Genomic DNA, 19,078 nt, shown 5'->3' with positions numbered 1-19,078 from the left:
GAATTGGCATCTCATCCTTGTTCTTCTGAACCTCATCATGAAGTCCTCAGTAGATTCATGATCGTATTGCTTGACTTCAACTAGGTCGTTGATAGTCAATTCTGGCTCTATTCTGTAAAATTGTTCATGGAAGGCCATCTCCATTTGCCCCCAGTTGGCGATAGAGTTAGGGGGCAATAGAGAGTACCATTGAGATGCTAATCCTGCTAATGAATTCCCAAACAACCTCAACTTGTAGTTTGGGTTGTCCTCATACGCCACACAATGATTGGAGAATTTAAAAATGTGGTCTCTGGAGGACACGCTGCTATCTTCACCTGTGAATATTGAGAATGCGGGCATCTTGAAGTTGAGAGGGAATGGATTTAACTCGTCAACATATTCAGGATAAGGCTTTTGATAAGTAATCCTGATTACTGGGCGAGCTCGTGGTTGAGCATTTTGAGCCACCGCCCTTCTCAACTCAGCTAGTTCCTCCCTCAACTGCTGAGTAGCTAGAGTATCATTATGGCCAAAGAGAGCAGGTTCGATTTTTGGACTCCGGTCATTGCCCGCACTTGTTTCCCTCCTTGGTTCTGGATTCCTCCAACTAGTTCCTCCACCTTTATTCACCAACGGGGGTGGCCGATAAGGTGGGGGTTTATCTGCAGTACTGGAGCCTTCCTTTCCGCTAGTTTCGCCTATCGTAGCTGGCATCCCGTACCTCGTTCTCTCTTGCTCGCTTGGCTTCCTATTATTGAATGATAATACTGGGAAGCTGGGAAGCTCTCTCTCCAGAACTGGCTCTATCACCGGTTGACTCCCTTCAGGAGCTACCTTTTTCTTTCCCCTATCTTTTTCTTCTTCTAACAGTGGGAATAAAGGAATGATTGGTTCATTTCTCATAACTACTTGGCTCATCCCACTTCCCTGAGCCCCTTTTGGAGTAGAGAACTCTAAATCCAGTATTCTCTGCAGATTCCCCGTTAGTGTACAAAGCCTACTTACTTCTCCCTTGGTTTCCAAGGAGATTCTTTCCATGCTCTTCAACACTTGGATCATCGTAGCCTGTAGCTCTTCATTAGTTCCCTTTCCTTCCGATCTCTCGGATGCAGTTGGGCCCTCTAGGACCACTCGTCCTGATGGGGAGGAAGGGTTTTCTGATTGATCTGCCATTTGTGAAGACTTTTCTTCGGATTGTTTTTGCCAAGTTTTCTGTCTTTTCTTTTTGGACATGCAAGATCAAGAAGCTTGAAATCCCACCGGGCGTGCCAAAACTATGTTCGTGGCAGGAATTTCCGTCGGGGATGTTTCCTGGCCGACGAGCACACAGCTCCCCTGGAGGTTGGCGCCGGTTGAGGGCTGCTGTCGGGCTTCTGCTTCGTTTTCGGGCGTTGTCGGGCAAGTCTCGTCGGGCAAGACTCTTCGGGCAAGGCTCTTCGGGCAAGGCTGAAAGAGAAGGACAGCGTTAACTTTGAGAGGTGCCTTTGTGGGGCTTTAGGTGTAGGCCTTGAGGCTCACAATCAAGGTTAACATTTAGGTGCTCAGGCGTGCCACTGCCATCTTTAGCATGGCAGATGTAAAATGGTTGTCGTGCTTTAGTTGTATATATGTATGTATCCAAGAAACTGTGTTAGTTATAACAGGTGCCTTTGTAGGGCCTTAGGTGTAGGCCTTGAGGCTTCCCATAAATAACTAAACCAGGGCTCGAACACATCATATTTGTTCTCGCGATTATAAGAGTTCTCTAACTATTATACTTCTGATTACCCGAATCCAAGAAGTAGAATGAACCCAAATAGGTGCCTTTGTGGGGCCTTAGGTGTAGGCCTTGAGGCTTCCCATCAGAGTTCATTCTTATACTTAGACTCTTTAGATCGCTGAACGTAATGAATCCAAATAGATGCCTTTGTGGGGCCTTAGGTGTAGGCTTTGAGGCTTTCCATTAGAATCCATTCCATGCTCAAGCGTTCTATGATAATCATGATATAATAGAAAGAAAACTAGAAGGTAGGTTGATTACTTTCGCCCCAAGTAACTTCGGACTTCTCGTGTATCAAGGACTGTCGTGGATGGGTTAAGTCCACATAAGGTTCTTTTTTATGCCTTCAGGCCAAGGACTTTTAACTGATCAGATTTACATGCCCGAGGGCTTAGGACTTGGATCTGGTTTGAACACTGACGATATATTCAAATCGGATTCAAGTACTGAGAAATAGTCATGTTGCTAGAAATAACTTGCATATAACTGGAAGTATATAACATATTGAAAAGACAAAACCAAAGCAAAGAAGGTCGGGCAAGGTTAAACCTTATCGGGTAAGGTTGCTCGTCTTGCAAGTTCCTATCTTTGTAGTTTTGTCAAAGGGCTTGAAAGCTTATAGAGGTAGAGAGAGAGAGAGATTACAAAAGATGAATCGATACTACAACAAGGTTGAACAAGGTAGCAGAGCTATTACAAAAGGTTGAAGAGAGGGTTATCCCGAGAGGGATGAAGGCTTGTCCTGAAAGGGATGAAGGCTGATTACAGCTTTGTTTTGAAGGCAAATCTGGCTTTGAGCAGAGTTTGTGTTTGCATTTGTTTGTTTGATTGAGTGTCCTTAATCCTGGATTTTCTTTCTTCTTATATAGACAACTCGGCTTGGCCTTTGGTAGCAGCAGCTTTGCCCGAATGCGGTTTGAGGGTGATGACTCATCAGCTATATTACATGTAATGCCACCATAAAGTACTTTATTGGCTGTGTAACTGAGCAGTCTACACCACTTGGCCTTTGGGTAGGTAAGCAAGTGGTCTTCATGAACTGCACCGAGTCAGAAAAGGCCCTTCCCTGCCTTCTGGGCTTTGACTGGGCTTCGGCTATCTTCCCTTTCGGGCCTCCTTTTGGGCCAACTCCTTTCTTGAGCCCAAAGTTAACTTTTAATCCAAACACTATCTTCAACTCGTTTCGAAACATGTTGCATATTTTGTGTACAGTTTGTTTGCTTAATAAGAAAAACTAAAAATAGCAAGGCAAAACAACAATGGGTCGAAGCTAAACATGCATGAAAAGGTAGAAAGCGTAAACCACTACTGCTGGAAGAGTAACTGGTAATATCTTGCACACATGTATCTGTGTACATGTAAAGAAAATTTGAAAGCCCTCCTGAACCGAAGGCCTCTGCGGTAGCATATTTTACACACCCTCAAAACCGGTCATGTCGGTGCAATATGTTGATAGGAGAATTTCTCCTCCACAATCTTCAATTTGCATGAATGTGTAACTTGATAATTCATAATTTAGCTTAAATATCTACCATTATTCTCTAGCGCATTTAATTGCACAATTCTCAAAGTGAATCATTGAGTCTCTGCATTTAGCATCAGTGCATTTACAAGCATACATAGAACTATGCAAGTCACCTCATCAACACATATATTCGAGCTTCTGTTGGCCATTTATTTATTTATTTATTCTGTTCTTTTCAAAGGAAGCTTGGCCGATTATTTAAATGGAGTTTTAACGAAAAACTCACGGTACTACTCACTTTAACGAAAAACCACATTTTAACACTAAAAAGTCAAATATGGTACTATTTATTTTTCTCTTTATTTTGTCCTTATCGTTAAAACTCAAAATTTTCAAGTCATTTTCATTAGTTTTCCTTTATTTAAATTGGATAGGACTTCGCCTTCCATATGAATGACTTCTTCAACCTGGATCAGGAGTCTCTCTCGTCTTATTTTTGTTATTTCTTTCACAACGGTTCAAAACATTTTCAAACTGATTTAAAGCTCAAGATTATGCTACATCAGTAATTAACAACCCTCATACTTCTACAAATCCAAGACGTCGTCCGTGATGAAAATCGTACGATTTACTACACCGTGACGACTGGTATTGCGGTTTCTTCCATCCCAGTTTCAACCTTGAAAATTGAGCGCCCACATTCATAATATTTCTACAAGCACAGACCAGGGGTTGGACTAAGGATGCGTCTTGATAGAAATCCATTAATTAATATCTTTAAATTTCTAGTTTCTCATCGAGTTTGTTTGGAAAATTTTGGAATACAAATAGTAGGAGGAAAATGGGGTTTGTGTTTGAAGCTGAAAAAAGTTAGTAATTAGGCTCTTACTAATTGGTTCAACTTTGTTATGATATGCAGGAGTTGGTCACTTCTGATTGTTTAGTTTCCTAATACAATATGTCTCAATTTAAGGCTTTTGGTTTCAAAATTTTATGTTTCGTTAAGTAGATTTAAACTCATTGCTTGCTTATATAAACGGGTTTTTGCTTGATGGTGGTTGCCGGTGGTTGCCCTTTTGCATACATGCATGCTTGCGTCTATATATATGGTGATTAGGCTAATCATTTGATCAACAAATGGAAGGCTGTTGTTGCTTACATAGTATAATCTTGAGCTTGGAAATGTTTTGAACAGCTGGGAATGAAAAGAGGGCGAGATAGGTGGGGAGAGAATCTAGATCCCTTCAACCTCGTCCTTTACAAAGATAAAAATCATATTGGTAACAATTTAACCTATGTGCATATTTTAAGAGAATATGTAGTTGAAGTCCTGGTTTAGCCAAATTAGCAAGAAGGGTATTCATTTTTTGCACATAAGTTTGAATCACCTCCCAACTATAGTTTAGATTAATAGGGTAAACTCTCATGTGTATGAAAAACAATATATATGTCACGCCCTGATTCCGACATATGTCCAGGATCGACATGCGACAGCACCAATACCCGTATATCTAACACACCCCGCCTCCGGAATATGTACAAAGTACAACTCAAGATTCATATTGTGTAGTAATTTTTGTATACTTTATGGCTGCATCTAACCTCCTCGTTAGACTAGCTACGTACCATAAATAGGGATCAAGCCATTCGTAGTTCACCATTTGTTAAACTCTAAACTTTTCATAAAATACTTCTAGCAGAAAACATACTACACATCAACCATAAGCCAACAACAATTGTCATCTTGTAATGCACACGGGTATGCCATTCACACATATATACTTTCCAACACCATTCCATAATCATATCAATCAATAACACCTACAATGCACCAAAATGCAGGGCTAGAGCGACACTGTTCAGCCGAAGCCTACATCTCTGAAGAATGGGATTTCAGACCACTCAACAAAATCCAACAACATCAAGTTCCAAACCACTCAACGGAAGCAAAATACCAAGTGAGATTTCGGACCACTCAACGGAATCCAAACCAGGATATGATTCCGGACCACTCAACGGAATCGTAGTAGAAGGGATTCTGGACCTCTCAACGGAATTCGATCGGATACGATTCCGAACCTCTCAACGGAATTTGAGCGGATACGATTCTGGACTACTCAACGGAATCGTGGAGTACAATAGGTGTCGACCACTCAATGAAATCTAAAGCAGGATACGATTTCGGACCACTCAAAGTAATTGTGGAGCACGAGGGATTCCGGAACACTCAACGGAATCTAGATGGAGTAGGGAACCAGACCACTCAACGGAACCTCAGCAAAACCTAGTTTCGGATCACTTAACAGAATCGAGTGGAACTTCAAGGAACATATCAACAGCTCAAAGAAAAAAGACATGAATCAAGTTACTCAATTTACAAAGGCTCAACGAAATGAAACAAAGCACAAGTACACAATTTAGAACGGTCAACGAAACGAGAAATGAAACAATGAAACAAGATATGAAACAAGCTTTGAAACAACAAGCCCTATGGCAATGGGTCATCAGTCTACTACTAGCCTTCACATTTCATCACATTATACCAATCATGCAAATCAACCCACATTTCAAATATGCACGTCAAATCACATTTCACAAATATTTCAAATCCACAAATCGAATCACATTTCAATAGAAATCACATTTATAAAATCAAGTGATATTCACGAAGGATATTAAATATGAAACCAGGATAACAACTATATCACATATATTGAAGTCCTTCACCAAGATAGGCCCGCAAGCCTCATTGAGTCTCTAGTAATACTAATTTTAGTATTTAAAACGATTCAAAACATGTTGACCAAAAGTCAACTCTCAGTCAACGATGGGGTCCACAACCCTGACTATTCAATCCGAAAGATTCGCACATTGTTTTTCAGATCCGTAACTTTCTAGGGTCCTCATTATGCTCATAGAATAACATACTAAAATTTCATCGCAATCTGACAGTCGAATCTTCGCCAATCACAAATTCAAGTAACTGTCAACGTTTGGTTTTACAAACTTAGAAATTTAATTTGGGAAGATCCGTACGTCGGATTCTCGATCTGTAAGTTTCTATCGCCTTAAATATTACATACTATAACGTATTAAAGTTTGGTGACAATCCAACGGTCGGATCATCGATTCATATAATGATCAAGTGGCTTACTATAATGAAAATAGGTTCAGACAATCAAATCACATCAAGCGGATATCGAATATGAAATCAGGACATCCAATTTAACTTAAAATAGCATCGTCGGCCCATTGGCCACGTGTGGTGACGGTTTCCGACGAACAGAAACCCAATTTTCTGACTAACTCCAAAAATTACTAAATTTTACAAAAATGTAGAACTCATTAAGGGGAAGAACTTTCATACCTAGGTCGAGGTCCAATTCAGTCGAGAAACACCTGAAAACCACCTCGATCAGCCAAAAATCCATGAAATGAGTGCTCGATTCAACCTCAAAACGAGCTCCAACACCTCCACCACTGGTTACGCTTTATTCCTGAGGTTAGGGGGAGTTGATTGGTCATGGTGGTTGATGGAGTTAGCTTTAGGTTTGGCGGATTGCCACCATGGAACCACCACACCCACCGATGCATTCCTCATGAAATTGAGCCAAATTTCATCAATTTTGGGGTGTAAAAGAAAGAGAGAACGATGGGGAATGTTTTCCAGGTGGTGGCGAGCCTTGGATCACCAAAAAAAATGCCATAATAGGCGTCAGAATGTGTAGAGGAACCGAGTTGGGGAAACCGAATCATCAGGTTGAAAACGGGTCAAAGGGGGTTGACTGGTTCCCCTCTTTCTCTCCTCCCTCATTTCCCTGCTTTCTCCCCTTTCTCATTGGTCCATACCCCTCCTTTTCTCTCCTTTCCTTTCCATTATAGCCACACATGTGGCTTCACAGATCTTTGCTCCAGAAAATATGGAGCCTTCCATATAATGGTCAAATGACAATTTTGCCCTCAACTTTATTCGTTTATAACTTCTTCGTTATAACTTCAAATTACATTTTGTTTGCGCTCACACGTCCGTATCGATGAGTACTATCCAAATATGTAAAGAAATATGAAAAATCATGAAAGGATCAAATATGTCCATAAAGAATCCCGTTTAGTCCATTAAGGGTGTTTTCTTCATTTTACTTATCTAAATACGTCGAAACTAAGAATACAAATACGAAATACGTAATTTTAAATAGTGAAATTTGGGGACGGGATTTCACAATATATATATATATATATATATATATATAATATTATATACTTTATTTTTTTATATTTATTTTTTTATATACTTGCTATTGTGACTAAATGTATTTACCAATTGGTGTTGATCTTACTTGATCAAATAAAATGAAGTTAAATTAAAGTAAGCTCAAATTTGAATAGATTATATCACATTATCTGACGAACAAAACTTGGTAAATAAATTTCATAGCTAGCATTAGCAATACTAATCTTAATCTATGTTTGTTGCAGCCGGCAGAAGTTGAATAGAATTAGAAAGATACAACATGTGGCCATAGATGACATACAACAGGAGTATAGAACCTCACAGTTGAAGGACAAAATACAACACCTAGCCGCGGCCGGAGTTGATAAAAAGATGTGTATGTTTACATCTTTCCAATTTTCTCTCTGCTTTCAACTGTATATATATCTTCTCCTGTTGGAGATGCTTTCTTAGTGTGAAAGTATGGAAAGTATAATTACTACAAGGGCTTCAGTCCTTGTATAAGCTATAAGGTTGGAATTCTTGGGTTGCTAATACTTCTTTTGTATATGTGTATTACGTTGTCTATAAAAAGAAAAAAATAAAATTTGAAAACAGTCAGAATATATGCTTAAATTCTGGACTGACAATACCTCATTTCTCTTCTACTAGCCGCCGCCTAGGTACTGCTTCATACGTTTGCAAAGTACGAACAACAGCTGAAGCTGCAGATGCAACCAATTAAGCAGGAAAAGATAGGGAAATAGATGAACAACAGGAAATAATAGCAATGAGGGGTTTGGGAAAGAACTTCTATTTTCAAAGATTGAAAGACGCGACTTGTGTGTTCTGTTGCTTCTTCTTCAAAATCCAAGCTCCCACTGATATACAGGGGCAATGGCTCCAACACAGCCACAAAGTAGGATTTTTTGTGGGATTGAAAAAAGGCCACATAATAACCAAGAGAGAGTGACCTCCACGCCCCCCGATCCTTAAGGAAAAACTAGCGAAAGGGTGCCCTTTGTTAGGAATTTGATTCGTGAAGTTGCCGGTTTTGCACTATACAACATATGACAAGAGAATCACTGAGCTTCTGAAGGTAGGCAAGGACAAGCGTGCTCTGAAAGTTGCCAAGTGAAAGTTGGGAACCCACAAGAGGACGAAAAAGAAGTGCGAGGAGATGTCCAATGTCCAACGTCACTCCTCTCTTTCCCCCTTACTCCTTTCTCTCTATTTTATTTTCCCTCACAAACTACACCTATTTGTCTGATGAAACAAACAAACTAAGCAGGAAAAGTTACAAAAAGAGACAAAAAGGCAGGGAATCAGCGGAGCCGGTCAGAAAAAGAACTCCACATTCTGGATTATATATATATCTGGGCTTTTTTTTCTTTCTTACCAATCCGCCAACTCCCTCCCATACCTCTCTTTCACCCCAATCCTCTCTATTTTATTTTCCCTCACAATATTTTCGCTCTCAAAGAAGATGTGCGTACAAGATTCTCAGTCTCATGTGTGTATATATATTAGAGAGGGAGAGATCAAAGGACAACGGTGGTTGGAGATTTTTAGTTTTCGGATTTCAAAAGAGTTGAAGCTTGCGTCCAGTTGGAATTTGAATGCATGCAGCAGATGACATGAAAAGGAAAATTTTATTTAAACTCATCTAACCTCTTTCTACACCTAATTTACTCTCTAAACTCATATTATTTTTAAATTAAAGAATTAATATCTCTTTAAATCCAAATTTATTACTTAAAGTACCTTCCCAAACCAAATTAAAATGTATATATCTTTACACCCATTATAAAATAAAATCTCAAAGAAACTTGAAAGTCAAAAATCATCCAAGTCCTCTGTCTCCCCTACAACCTTGAGCTCTTTAGAAACATACCTTTTTGTTTTTCAATTGTTCTCATTTTTTAGCTTTACTACATCTTATTTGATTTTTTGGTAAAGTTTCAAAGTTCTACTGGAGCTCCTTACAACATTATAACATTTTCCATTGTTGCTGTTTTTTATTTATTTGTGTTTTTTGCTCAATTATTTAATTTTATTTGATGAAAGAAATTCATCTAACCTGCACTGACACACCCCGACTCGGGATGTCCACTAGGACTTCGAATCGAGTTTTGTTGGCCGACACCTGGAAGGTGACGAAGCCATAAAATGTGATAATGTATAAAACGTGAATAAATTAAAACCTAGAAGTCCCTAAGTACACGAGTGTGCGGTGAACGGATCTGGACCTATTTCACGAGTGATACAGAGCATAGGTTGAAGGATTATTTTGTGAAAACATGTTCATTTGAGCAATCTCTCTACATTTCCTGCACAAAACCGCCGTCCCACTGTCTTCATCGGTGCTATAATCCATCATAGGTTTGACAATAGCGGGCCCCGTTAAAGCCGTAGGTGGTTTGTTTGAACGAAAATCGGCCATGAACCGTGGCCGAACATTCTGATTCCGCGGTCGTTGCGTCTCGACCACTTCGGCCTTGCCTTTCCCTTTATCCTTGGGTAGGTACGCGTCGACCATATTTACTGTTGCCATGGGGAACGGATCAGTATCAACACTCATCCTCTTCTCGGGAAACTTCAGTTTGCCATTATCAATCCAGCTTTGGACGTTATCGCGAAATACGACGCAATTGTTTGTCGTATGTTTGCTCGAATTGTGGTATTTGCAATACACCTTTCCTTTAAGCTCTTCGGCCTTAGGAATGTTATGACCAGGCCGAAGCTTAATGATTCTCGCTGATAACAGTTGGTCAAAAATTGCATCAGCCTTGGTAATATCAAACGTATAAACCTTTGACGGTTTCAATGTTCCTTCAGTGGCCGAGCGACTTTTGGCTTCTCTAGAATCAACCTGAGTCAATGCCTTGCAAACGTATGGCTTATCTATCACTATCTCAGCCGCATCCACACTAACACATTCATCCTCGGTTGATGCATAATTGACAGTAGGGTTCTTGTAAATCGTTCCCCGAGTTGGAGTCTTCGAAGTCTTTTCCTCGCGGAGCAAATAATCATACTGCTCGACATGTTGGGCTAATTCGTACATATCCCGAAAATTTGCCCCCAAGAATTTCTTTTTGTATTCGACATCAAGGCCGTTCAAAGCAAGCCTGACAAATTCGACTTCGGGTAAAGGCACTCGGCACCAATTCCTAGCCGATTTGAACCTGGTAAGATAATCCATTGGTGACTCATCAGACGCTTGAGCCATCCGTGCTAATGAAGAGACTGACATCTCCATCCCCGGCCGTTAAAACTGCTCGTGGAACTTCTCGACCAACGCCTCCCAGTTTTGGACGGAATTAGGAGGGAGATTGATGTACCAGGCAAATGCCGAGCCGGTCAATGAAAAATTGAACAGCCGTAACTTGTGGAAATCACTATTAACATCTCCGCATTGCGCGGTGAAACGAGCCACGTGCTCCAACGAAGACAGGGACGATTCACCGGCAAAAAGACTAAAATCTGGGATCTTGAAACCCTTCGGGTATCCAAACGTTTCCACGTACGCTGGGTACGGATGAATAAACTTGGGAAACTTCGGCCCTTTCTTCATGGCCGAGTCGATCATCCGCTGAACTTCGGTCATATCAACAGGTGTTGCTTCGGTCCTCTGGTCGGTTCCGTCTGACCTACTATTCGACCCTCCTTTTTCCAAGTTAATTGGTTTGAGCGGAGCAGGAATAGGCTCGGCCGATACAACCGGTACCGGGTTGTTTCCTGGTGGACAATGTTGGAGAAGATCGAAAGGCCTGCTGCCACCAACTTTACTAACCAGCATTTCGAGCAGCTTGGTTTGTCGATCGTTGGAACTGAGTATCGCATCATGCAGCTTGTCAATGCCTCGACTGATCGTCTGCTCGACTGACCGAGACTGCTCGTCTAGTCGCTTTCGGAGAAACGACCTCGTTGGTGGATCAGATCCTTCACCACCATCCTCGTCGCACTCCTCTATTATCCCTTCATTGAGAACGCATGTGTTTCTGTTAGGGATCTCTGAACCACGGAGTTGACCGCCGAGATTAACTTCTCTCTCTCGGCGAGTCGCGCTCGTGGACTCAGGCGTACCAGCGCCAAGGGGATTCTGCGCCTGTGGCACACTCTGTCCTATACTCTGACTCGGCAAATCGGCTGTCGACTTTCCCATCGCTGTTTTTTTTTACCGATCGTGTTTCAATTGGCATGAACTTTGTAGTTTAGCACTGGGTCCCACTGGGCGTGCCAAAATGTTGACCCTAAAAACTACAAAGCCTACGTGGCGCGCAGGCCGAGTAATTAATGAGCTAACTACGTCATTCGGTGAATGCGGGGCGTGCCAACTCGTCGGCCGAGCTCGGCCGAGGAGTAAATTTGTTGATGTTGCGTTGGGTCGCGCTACTGACTTCTGCGTCTTGCGATTGCGGCCGAGAAAGGAACACGTCTCGGCCTCTTGGGCTCTCGAACCTGAAGACAAGGTTACTATTCTTACGAAGTTCAATATCAAATTCGACTTTCAATGTGCCGAATGTAATAACTGTAACACCTCACTTCGCCGAGAAGGCTGATGAGATGACCTCGACCAATAAGGATTTAGAAACCCTTCTCGACCGAGACTTGGATAGGTAATCAACCGTTCTCGCCGCAGTGCTGTTGATGCCAACGGAAGATACTGCGAGACCGATTGACTCTACGGTGACAGAGCTATCTATGCCGACTTAAGATATCACCGGTTGCTTCCACAGTGCTGTTGATGCCAACGGAAGATGTGTCAGCGAAAAAAGGAAAAAGAAAAGATCTCAAGTTGTGAGAGTTTGCGCAGGGCAATTTTGTATTGATTTTCAGGGCCTCTTCTGATGCACAACGTCCCCTATTTATAGTACTGAACCTTGAGTCCGAGTTTAAATCCTACTCGGACTAGGTTTCCCTCTCCGGATCACCTCGACCAGTCCTATATTTACTAGGACTATGAATCTAGTCCCTAGCCAAGCTGGATTCGTTTTCGGGATATCTGATCCCGTCGAGACTCCCCATTGCACTAGGACTCGTCCTAACTGCTCTAGGTTTGGACTTCCACGGGTTGAACGATCCACGGACTTTTTGCTGCCCGGCCTCCTGGGCCGATAGTGGTCATACCCTCGGCCCAAACCATTATTTTGGGTCCAAACAGAAGCCTTGTTCGTCGAGTTGCTTGAGTCTTCAAACTTATTTGGAAAAAATCCAAACGTGGTTCAGGGGGTGATGGGAACTTCCCCTGCTTGTGTAGGCCGTTTTGTTAACCTGTCAAGATACTCATCGCATCGGCCCTCATTTGTCAGCTTCTTAAGGTACAGCCGTTGGTAGTGTGGCCTGGTCCTTCACGGAATACACAATATTTTGTATGATCCAGCCTGGTAAGATCGCCTTTCATGGGTGGCGGCAGTTAGAACCAAGGTTCATTCTTGAGCTTGCGAAGAATTTAGCCTTTTGGAACTGTGAACTTGGTGAATGTTTCAAGCGCTGAGTCTTCTTTGGTCAGGGGAAACATTCCATGTGCTTCTTTTCTGACTCATTTTTGTTAGACTGTTTGGCCTCGTCCCATAATGCATGCTTTTCTGCCAAAGCATACGAAGCTGCTAGGGTCAATTCTTCTCCTATGATCAATTTTCTGAATAAAGGATGTTCGGTGGAAAGCCCATTTCTGAATGTTGCCGTTGCTATGTCTTCGTTGCAGCCAACAATCTTGGCCTTCTCCATTTTGAACCTCTTGACATAGTCGCGAATTGTCTCCCGATGGTCTTTTACGAGGCTGAAGAGATGGTCGGATGTCCTTTTGATTGAGCGGTTAGACGAATACTCCTTAATGAAAACAAAGGAAAGTTCGTTAAAACTTCGGATCGACTACAGCAGTAGAGTGTGAAACCAGTCTTGCATCTCGCCTTGTAGAGTTGTGGTAAAAATTTTGCACATAAGCGCATCGTTGTTCCTGTAGAGGATCATGGTACTACGGTAATACTTAAGATGTCGATCCGGATTTTTGTCTTCCTTGTACGGAATGAAGTGAGGCATAATGAACCCGCAAGGTGGATCTATCCACTCGATCTCATTCGTGAATGGTGACATGCTTATATTGGTCATGTCTCGTCGAAGCGCATCGTCAGCAGCCTCGTTTCGTTGGAAATTGCGTAGTCGTTCAATTAGAAGCCTATCAACTTCTTCTTGAATTTGCCTCTGTTGGGGCAATGGAATTTTTTACTACCCCGGTCGTGACCTATGGGTTTGGGTCGCTCTTCCCTATGTTCGACTTCTCCATGTCGCAGCTACGGTGCATGTGGCATGTATCTGGCAAGCAAACGGGCCGTTCGTAGACTGCCGATTGAACTTGAGTCGAATTGAATGACTGCTTCTCTCCGTCTGCCGTGTTGCCTACTCCGATGTGAGGTGGAGAATGCTCATTGCGAGCCTAATTGTGAATGAACATTTTGCCTGGAAGGTTGTCGATGTTGATAATCGGAGTGTGACCTCAACTGTGAACGTATGCTCGCCCGTGGGCTTGATTGGGAATGCACGCTCCTCCGCGCGCTAAGATGAGAGTATACGTTATCCCAAGGACCTAAGCAGGAGCGTAAACTACTAGAACGTTCGGATCGTGGCTGGTTGATAGGCTGCTTGCCGGGACGCTGGTGGAGAGGTTCATCTGCCCTTGTCCTACTTAGGGACACCTCGTCTAGGGCACGTTGGATCTCGGTGCGTTGCAAGAGTTGATTCACCAAGGTTGTCTGTTGTGAAAAAGCGCTCGTCAACTCTATGACTTGTCGAGACAAGTGTTGTTCACCATTTGGATTGGAAGAGCTTGGAAGGAATGTGCCTCTTTGAGCAATGGAAGTGTGGTAGACTCCGGGTGCAAGATTTAAATTGGGAAATGTCAAATCCGCAGAGAAATATGGTGAAAATGCCCCTGGCTTTATGGTTGCTCCGGATAATTGAGATATTCTCGGGCCAACTTGAGCTGCTTGGGAAACCATGGGAGGCAGGGTTGCGAGAGCAGGCAGGGCTGCAGGAGCAGGCTGGATTACGAGAGCAGGCTGGGTTGCGGGAGCAGGCAGGGTTGCGGGAGCAGGCAGGGCTGCAGAAGCAGGTTGGATTACGGAAGCAGGCTAGGTCACGGGAACAGGTTGCTCAATGCGTGGTGCATGCGAATGGGAGGCTTAGGCTCGAATTGGAAACGTATTGGGCTCACGTTGGGCATGGAATGACATGGTTCGGGTCGTGGCTTTGGTGGCGTGGGCCTTGGATAGCATGGCTTGGGCCGTAGTGGTGGAGCCATGGACCTCGCCGCGGGTGATTGCCATGGTAGCCACCTCGGTGGTTGCCATGGTGGAGCCTTGTGGTGGTGGTGCCGCTCCCCCTAAGATCACGTTTAGTCTCGTGGATCGCCGCGATCCCATTTCTTGAATATTGGAATTTTCACTTGTGGAATTTTCTAAATTTCTAGTCATTGTATTTCTCTTTTACATTTTATCAAAGAATCTTGGCAAATAAAAAATTCTAATAATAAGAATGTACGAAAAATACAAGTGGACTAGAAAATAGAGAAAATAGAGTAAAAACCTTTTTGTGCGAGAGTCTTCTACGAGTGTGAATCTCAACTCTCAATGAAAGCACCAATTTGTGGATGCAAATTTCCGCCTTCTTCTTCTTGGACAAAATTGCACCTGCAAAACAATTAACACCTTAGGTCAAAGCCAACAGCCTCACGCGCCCATGATGAATGGGGGGGCTTTGGCTGAAGAACCTCTTATGCCAAAGTTAGAATTTAGAGAGAAAAGTATTTGGAGAGTTTTTTGGGATTTTTGCCAAAGTGTTCGAATGAGTGTTGGGTGAAAATAGGAGCCTATTTATAGGGCTAGGAGTGGCCGGTTTTTCAAGGGATTTTGTGGTTATGGTTTTGGCTTAATTAGCCAATTTATTGGCTAATTAAGTATGAAAGAAGTAAATGGGAGGTTACAAAATTATTTATTTGTATAAATGGGGTAATAAAATGGAGAAAAGTGAGAAAGGTGAGGATGAAAAGGAAGTGGCCGGCCCTTTAACAATTTTTAGGTTAAATTGTATAATTTAATAGGTAATTAATGGATTAATTGGGTAATTAATCTAATTTACCAATTAATATTATTTTGGAGGTTACTTTGCAAAAAAGGGAATTTGATTAGATGAATATTGAATTGTTACCTCTTTGGAGCATTTTTGAGCTGCTCGTGTGTAGGAATCCCTTTGTGCCTCAAGGGTAGTTTGGTCCTCTTTTACTAAAAAAATGCACATGTCGCCTTGTGATTATTTTAGGCTCCACAATTCTGGTAAAAAAAACTTGTTGTGCGATTAGAGAGGTATCGACGGAAGCAAGTGTTGTACTTTGAAGGCAAAAATATGGCTGAGGCGTACGCCGAATTTAGGTATGACATTAGGAATTTGGTGCGGAGGGATTGTTCTGCCGAGTTTGATTCTTGGAAAAAGATCCTTGAGGAGTTGAAGAAGTTCATGCTGGGAGAGTTATCAGTAAGTTTGTAGTAAATAATGAACAATTATTTTTGTTAAAATGTAATATTTTTTAAATTACTAATTTATTGTTATTGACATTAATGTAGGTTCATTGGGATGTTAATGAAACCGATGAGAAGCAATGGATTTATGTGGATGAGCATTTCAAGCAAAGTTTCCGGCAGTGAAAGTTTGATGTGTTCCGGGCGAGGGATGATTGAAGTTGATGAGGGTTTTTTTTTTTAAATAAGATTTTGTGGACTTTATATTTAATTTAATTAATAAATATATGTTATGTGGAGTATTAATATTTACATTAATTATATTTTCTATTTGGGATAGTAAATTAGTTTTGTTAATTAATTTAATGTTTAATTAGGTTTGAGTTTTTTATTTTTAATAAAATAAAATTTTACAATACATACAAATAAAACAGAAAAACATAAAAAAAAATTATATGCATTGCGCAACGATCATGTTTTCGTCATGCAATTTGTTGAAAAGAATAAATTGTAAAGTAAATTAAAGGAAATAAAATTTAAAAAAATGGTAAACTTGCACGACGAATGTTTCTTTTCGCGACGAAGACCATGGTAAACTGGATTCAACTATGTGCAGAGGTAAACTGCAAAAAAATTGCAGATTGTGCCTCTGCACTCATCCCTTTGATTTTGCTTAATCCGGCATCATTTCCATTTTCTCTCAATTTCATCATCTAATACTCCCTCCATCTTCTTCTCTAGGTTGATCGAGCTATCTCAGTGGGTCTGGTAAACGTTTTTTGTCGTTTGGGTAAAAGTATTAATGTAAATTCATACTAACGCCATTAATTTCGTTGTCTATAGGGATATTGTGTGTGATTGGTGATTGGTGGAGAACGATTGAGAAAGTATTTTCTTCGTTTTATTTTTTCAAAATATAAAATTAATTAAATTATGTTGAACTTAGTTTGTTATGTTTATATTGTGTTGTGAGATTATAATTATATTATGTTGTTAAATTTGTACGTGACGTACAAATATGTGTTGTGATGTACGAAGTTAATTGAAATTAACTTCATACTTGTTTTTTATTTTTAGTAAAACTTAGTTTCCCGTTTAAGGATTAGTTGGATTTCGCACATGGATGCAAAAGCATGACCGCGGCCTAATTAATTCTTGAATTGTCCCATTATTTGGTTGGGAATGCATAGTTATAACGCGTAGTTTATGGTTGAAGGATTAGGTTTCAGTTGTGGATATTTCGGTATCATCTATGTACGTTCTTCGAGTGGTACATAGGTATTTTATATCTACGTCGTACATCTGAAGAACTATATCAAGATGCTGCCGAAATTCATCCACATTGAAATCTAATATGATGTAGCCGTAAATTAAGTGACATGACTATGCATTCCCAAATAGGATAGGGCCCTTACAGGAGGCATAAGGTGACATTATCATTTTGTATGAAATTTTTGTGATTGTTGTATTGTTATTGTGGTTCCTAGAATTATGGACAGAACATGGATACAGAACCCGAATAGATGCGTGGACGAATACTTGGATGAAATCAAGGATTTTATTGACTTTGCACGTACACACAACCCGGGTGCAACTAGAATCCGTTGTCCTTGTAGGAGGTGTAACAACACATTAAGGGAGACAATTGAAAATGTTCGATTTCATTTAGTAAGGAAGGAATGATTGAGACATATAATACTTGGAACCATCATGGGGAACAATTAAACAATGCTTCGTCTTCAAACGCCACAAGAGTGGACAATGTTAAACCTATTGTGGATCCTAATGAACAAGTCACGGATATTATAAATGATGATTTTCCATTTGCATCAACAAACACCAATCAAGAAAGGGAAGATGACGTGCCTACACCAATGGACAGTGCAAAGTTCGAACAATATGAAAAACTATTAAAAAATGCCAACCAAAAGTTATACCCAGGGTGCGAGAGCTTTTCCGTTCTCACAGCCATTGTGGAACTAATGCACGAAAACATAAAGTATCGTATGTCAAACTAGTATTTCGATTACTTTTTGGGGGTTTTCAAGAGAATGCTTCTGAAGGACAATTGTTTGCCGAAAGACCATAGACATGCGCAAAAGGTGTTGAATGGTCTTGGATTGGGTTATGAAAAAATTCACGCTTGCAAAAACAATTGTATTTTATTCTACAAAGAGAATAAAGTATTGGATAAATGCCCTATATGCAATTAGTCGAGCTTCAAAATCACATCTCAGAATAGAACGACTAAGATCCCATAAAAAGTCATGCGTTATCTGCCCTTGAAACCTAGGTTGCAGCGATTGTGTATGTTGACACATACTACCACAAACATGAGATGGCATAAGGAAAAACAGGTAGAGGACGATGTGATAAGGCATCCTGCAGATGGGGAGGCATGGAAAGAGTTCGATCGAATATTCCTCGAGTTTGCTGCTGATCCCAGGAATGTTAGATTGGGACTTGCCATTAACGGATTCAATCTGTTCGGGGTTCTAAACCAACACCACAGCACTTGGCCGATTTTCGTATTCCCATATAATTTTACGCCTTGAAAATGTATGAAAAAGAATACATGATGATGACTCTTTTGATAACTGAGGATCCTAGCAGGTTAATCGATATTTACTTAAGGCTGTTGGTTAATGAGCTAAAGGATTTATGGACAAACGGTGTGCACACGTACGATAAGTCCACTGAGAAGATGTTCACTTTGCAGGCAATAGTTATGTGGACTATGAATGATTTCCCCGCATATGCAATGGTTTCTGGGTGGAGCACTAAGGGCTATATGGCATGCCTTGTATGTAAGGATGATGCAACATCTGGTTGGCACACTGGAAAAGTTTGTTACCTTGGTCATCGAATATGTTTTCCATGGGACCACGAGTGACGGGAAAAGGATAAAGAGTTCGACAGGAACATAGAGCATCGCCTCAAACTTAGAAAATGGTCCGGTGATCAGATTTTGGAACAGCTTAACCGTTTGGATTTTGCTCTGTTCAAGAAAACAGTAAGTTGGACCAGACCTTTTACACATATGAACTGGATGCACAAGCCTATGTTTTTTAGCTCCCATATTGGTCGAAACTAAAATTGAGACACAACCTCGACGTTATGCATGTTGAGAAAAATGTCTTAAACAC

At 41.1% G+C, this 19,078-nt stretch overlaps 1 protein-coding gene across 1 annotated transcript; it reads right to left on the bottom strand.

Moving 5' to 3' along the window:
- Positions 1 to 12,927: 12,927 nt before the first annotated feature.
- On the bottom strand, positions 12,928 to 13,530 carry LOC139193000 (uncharacterized). Its single transcript, XM_070815955.1, has 2 exons — positions 13,316 to 13,530; positions 12,928 to 13,222 (listed from the first exon to the last, which is right to left on the bottom strand). Exons 1-2 carry the CDS (start codon positions 13,528 to 13,530, stop codon positions 12,928 to 12,930), a joined length of 510 nt encoding a protein of 169 aa, XP_070672056.1.
- Between the last annotated feature and the right edge of the window lie 5,548 nt (positions 13,531 to 19,078).

This window comes from Malus domestica, chromosome 16 (assembly GCF_042453785.1).
Source record: "Malus domestica chromosome 16, GDT2T_hap1".
In the NCBI taxonomy this organism is placed as follows: Eukaryota; Viridiplantae; Streptophyta; class Magnoliopsida; order Rosales; family Rosaceae; genus Malus; species Malus domestica.
This window is presented reverse-complemented; position numbering and strand designations above follow the sequence as displayed.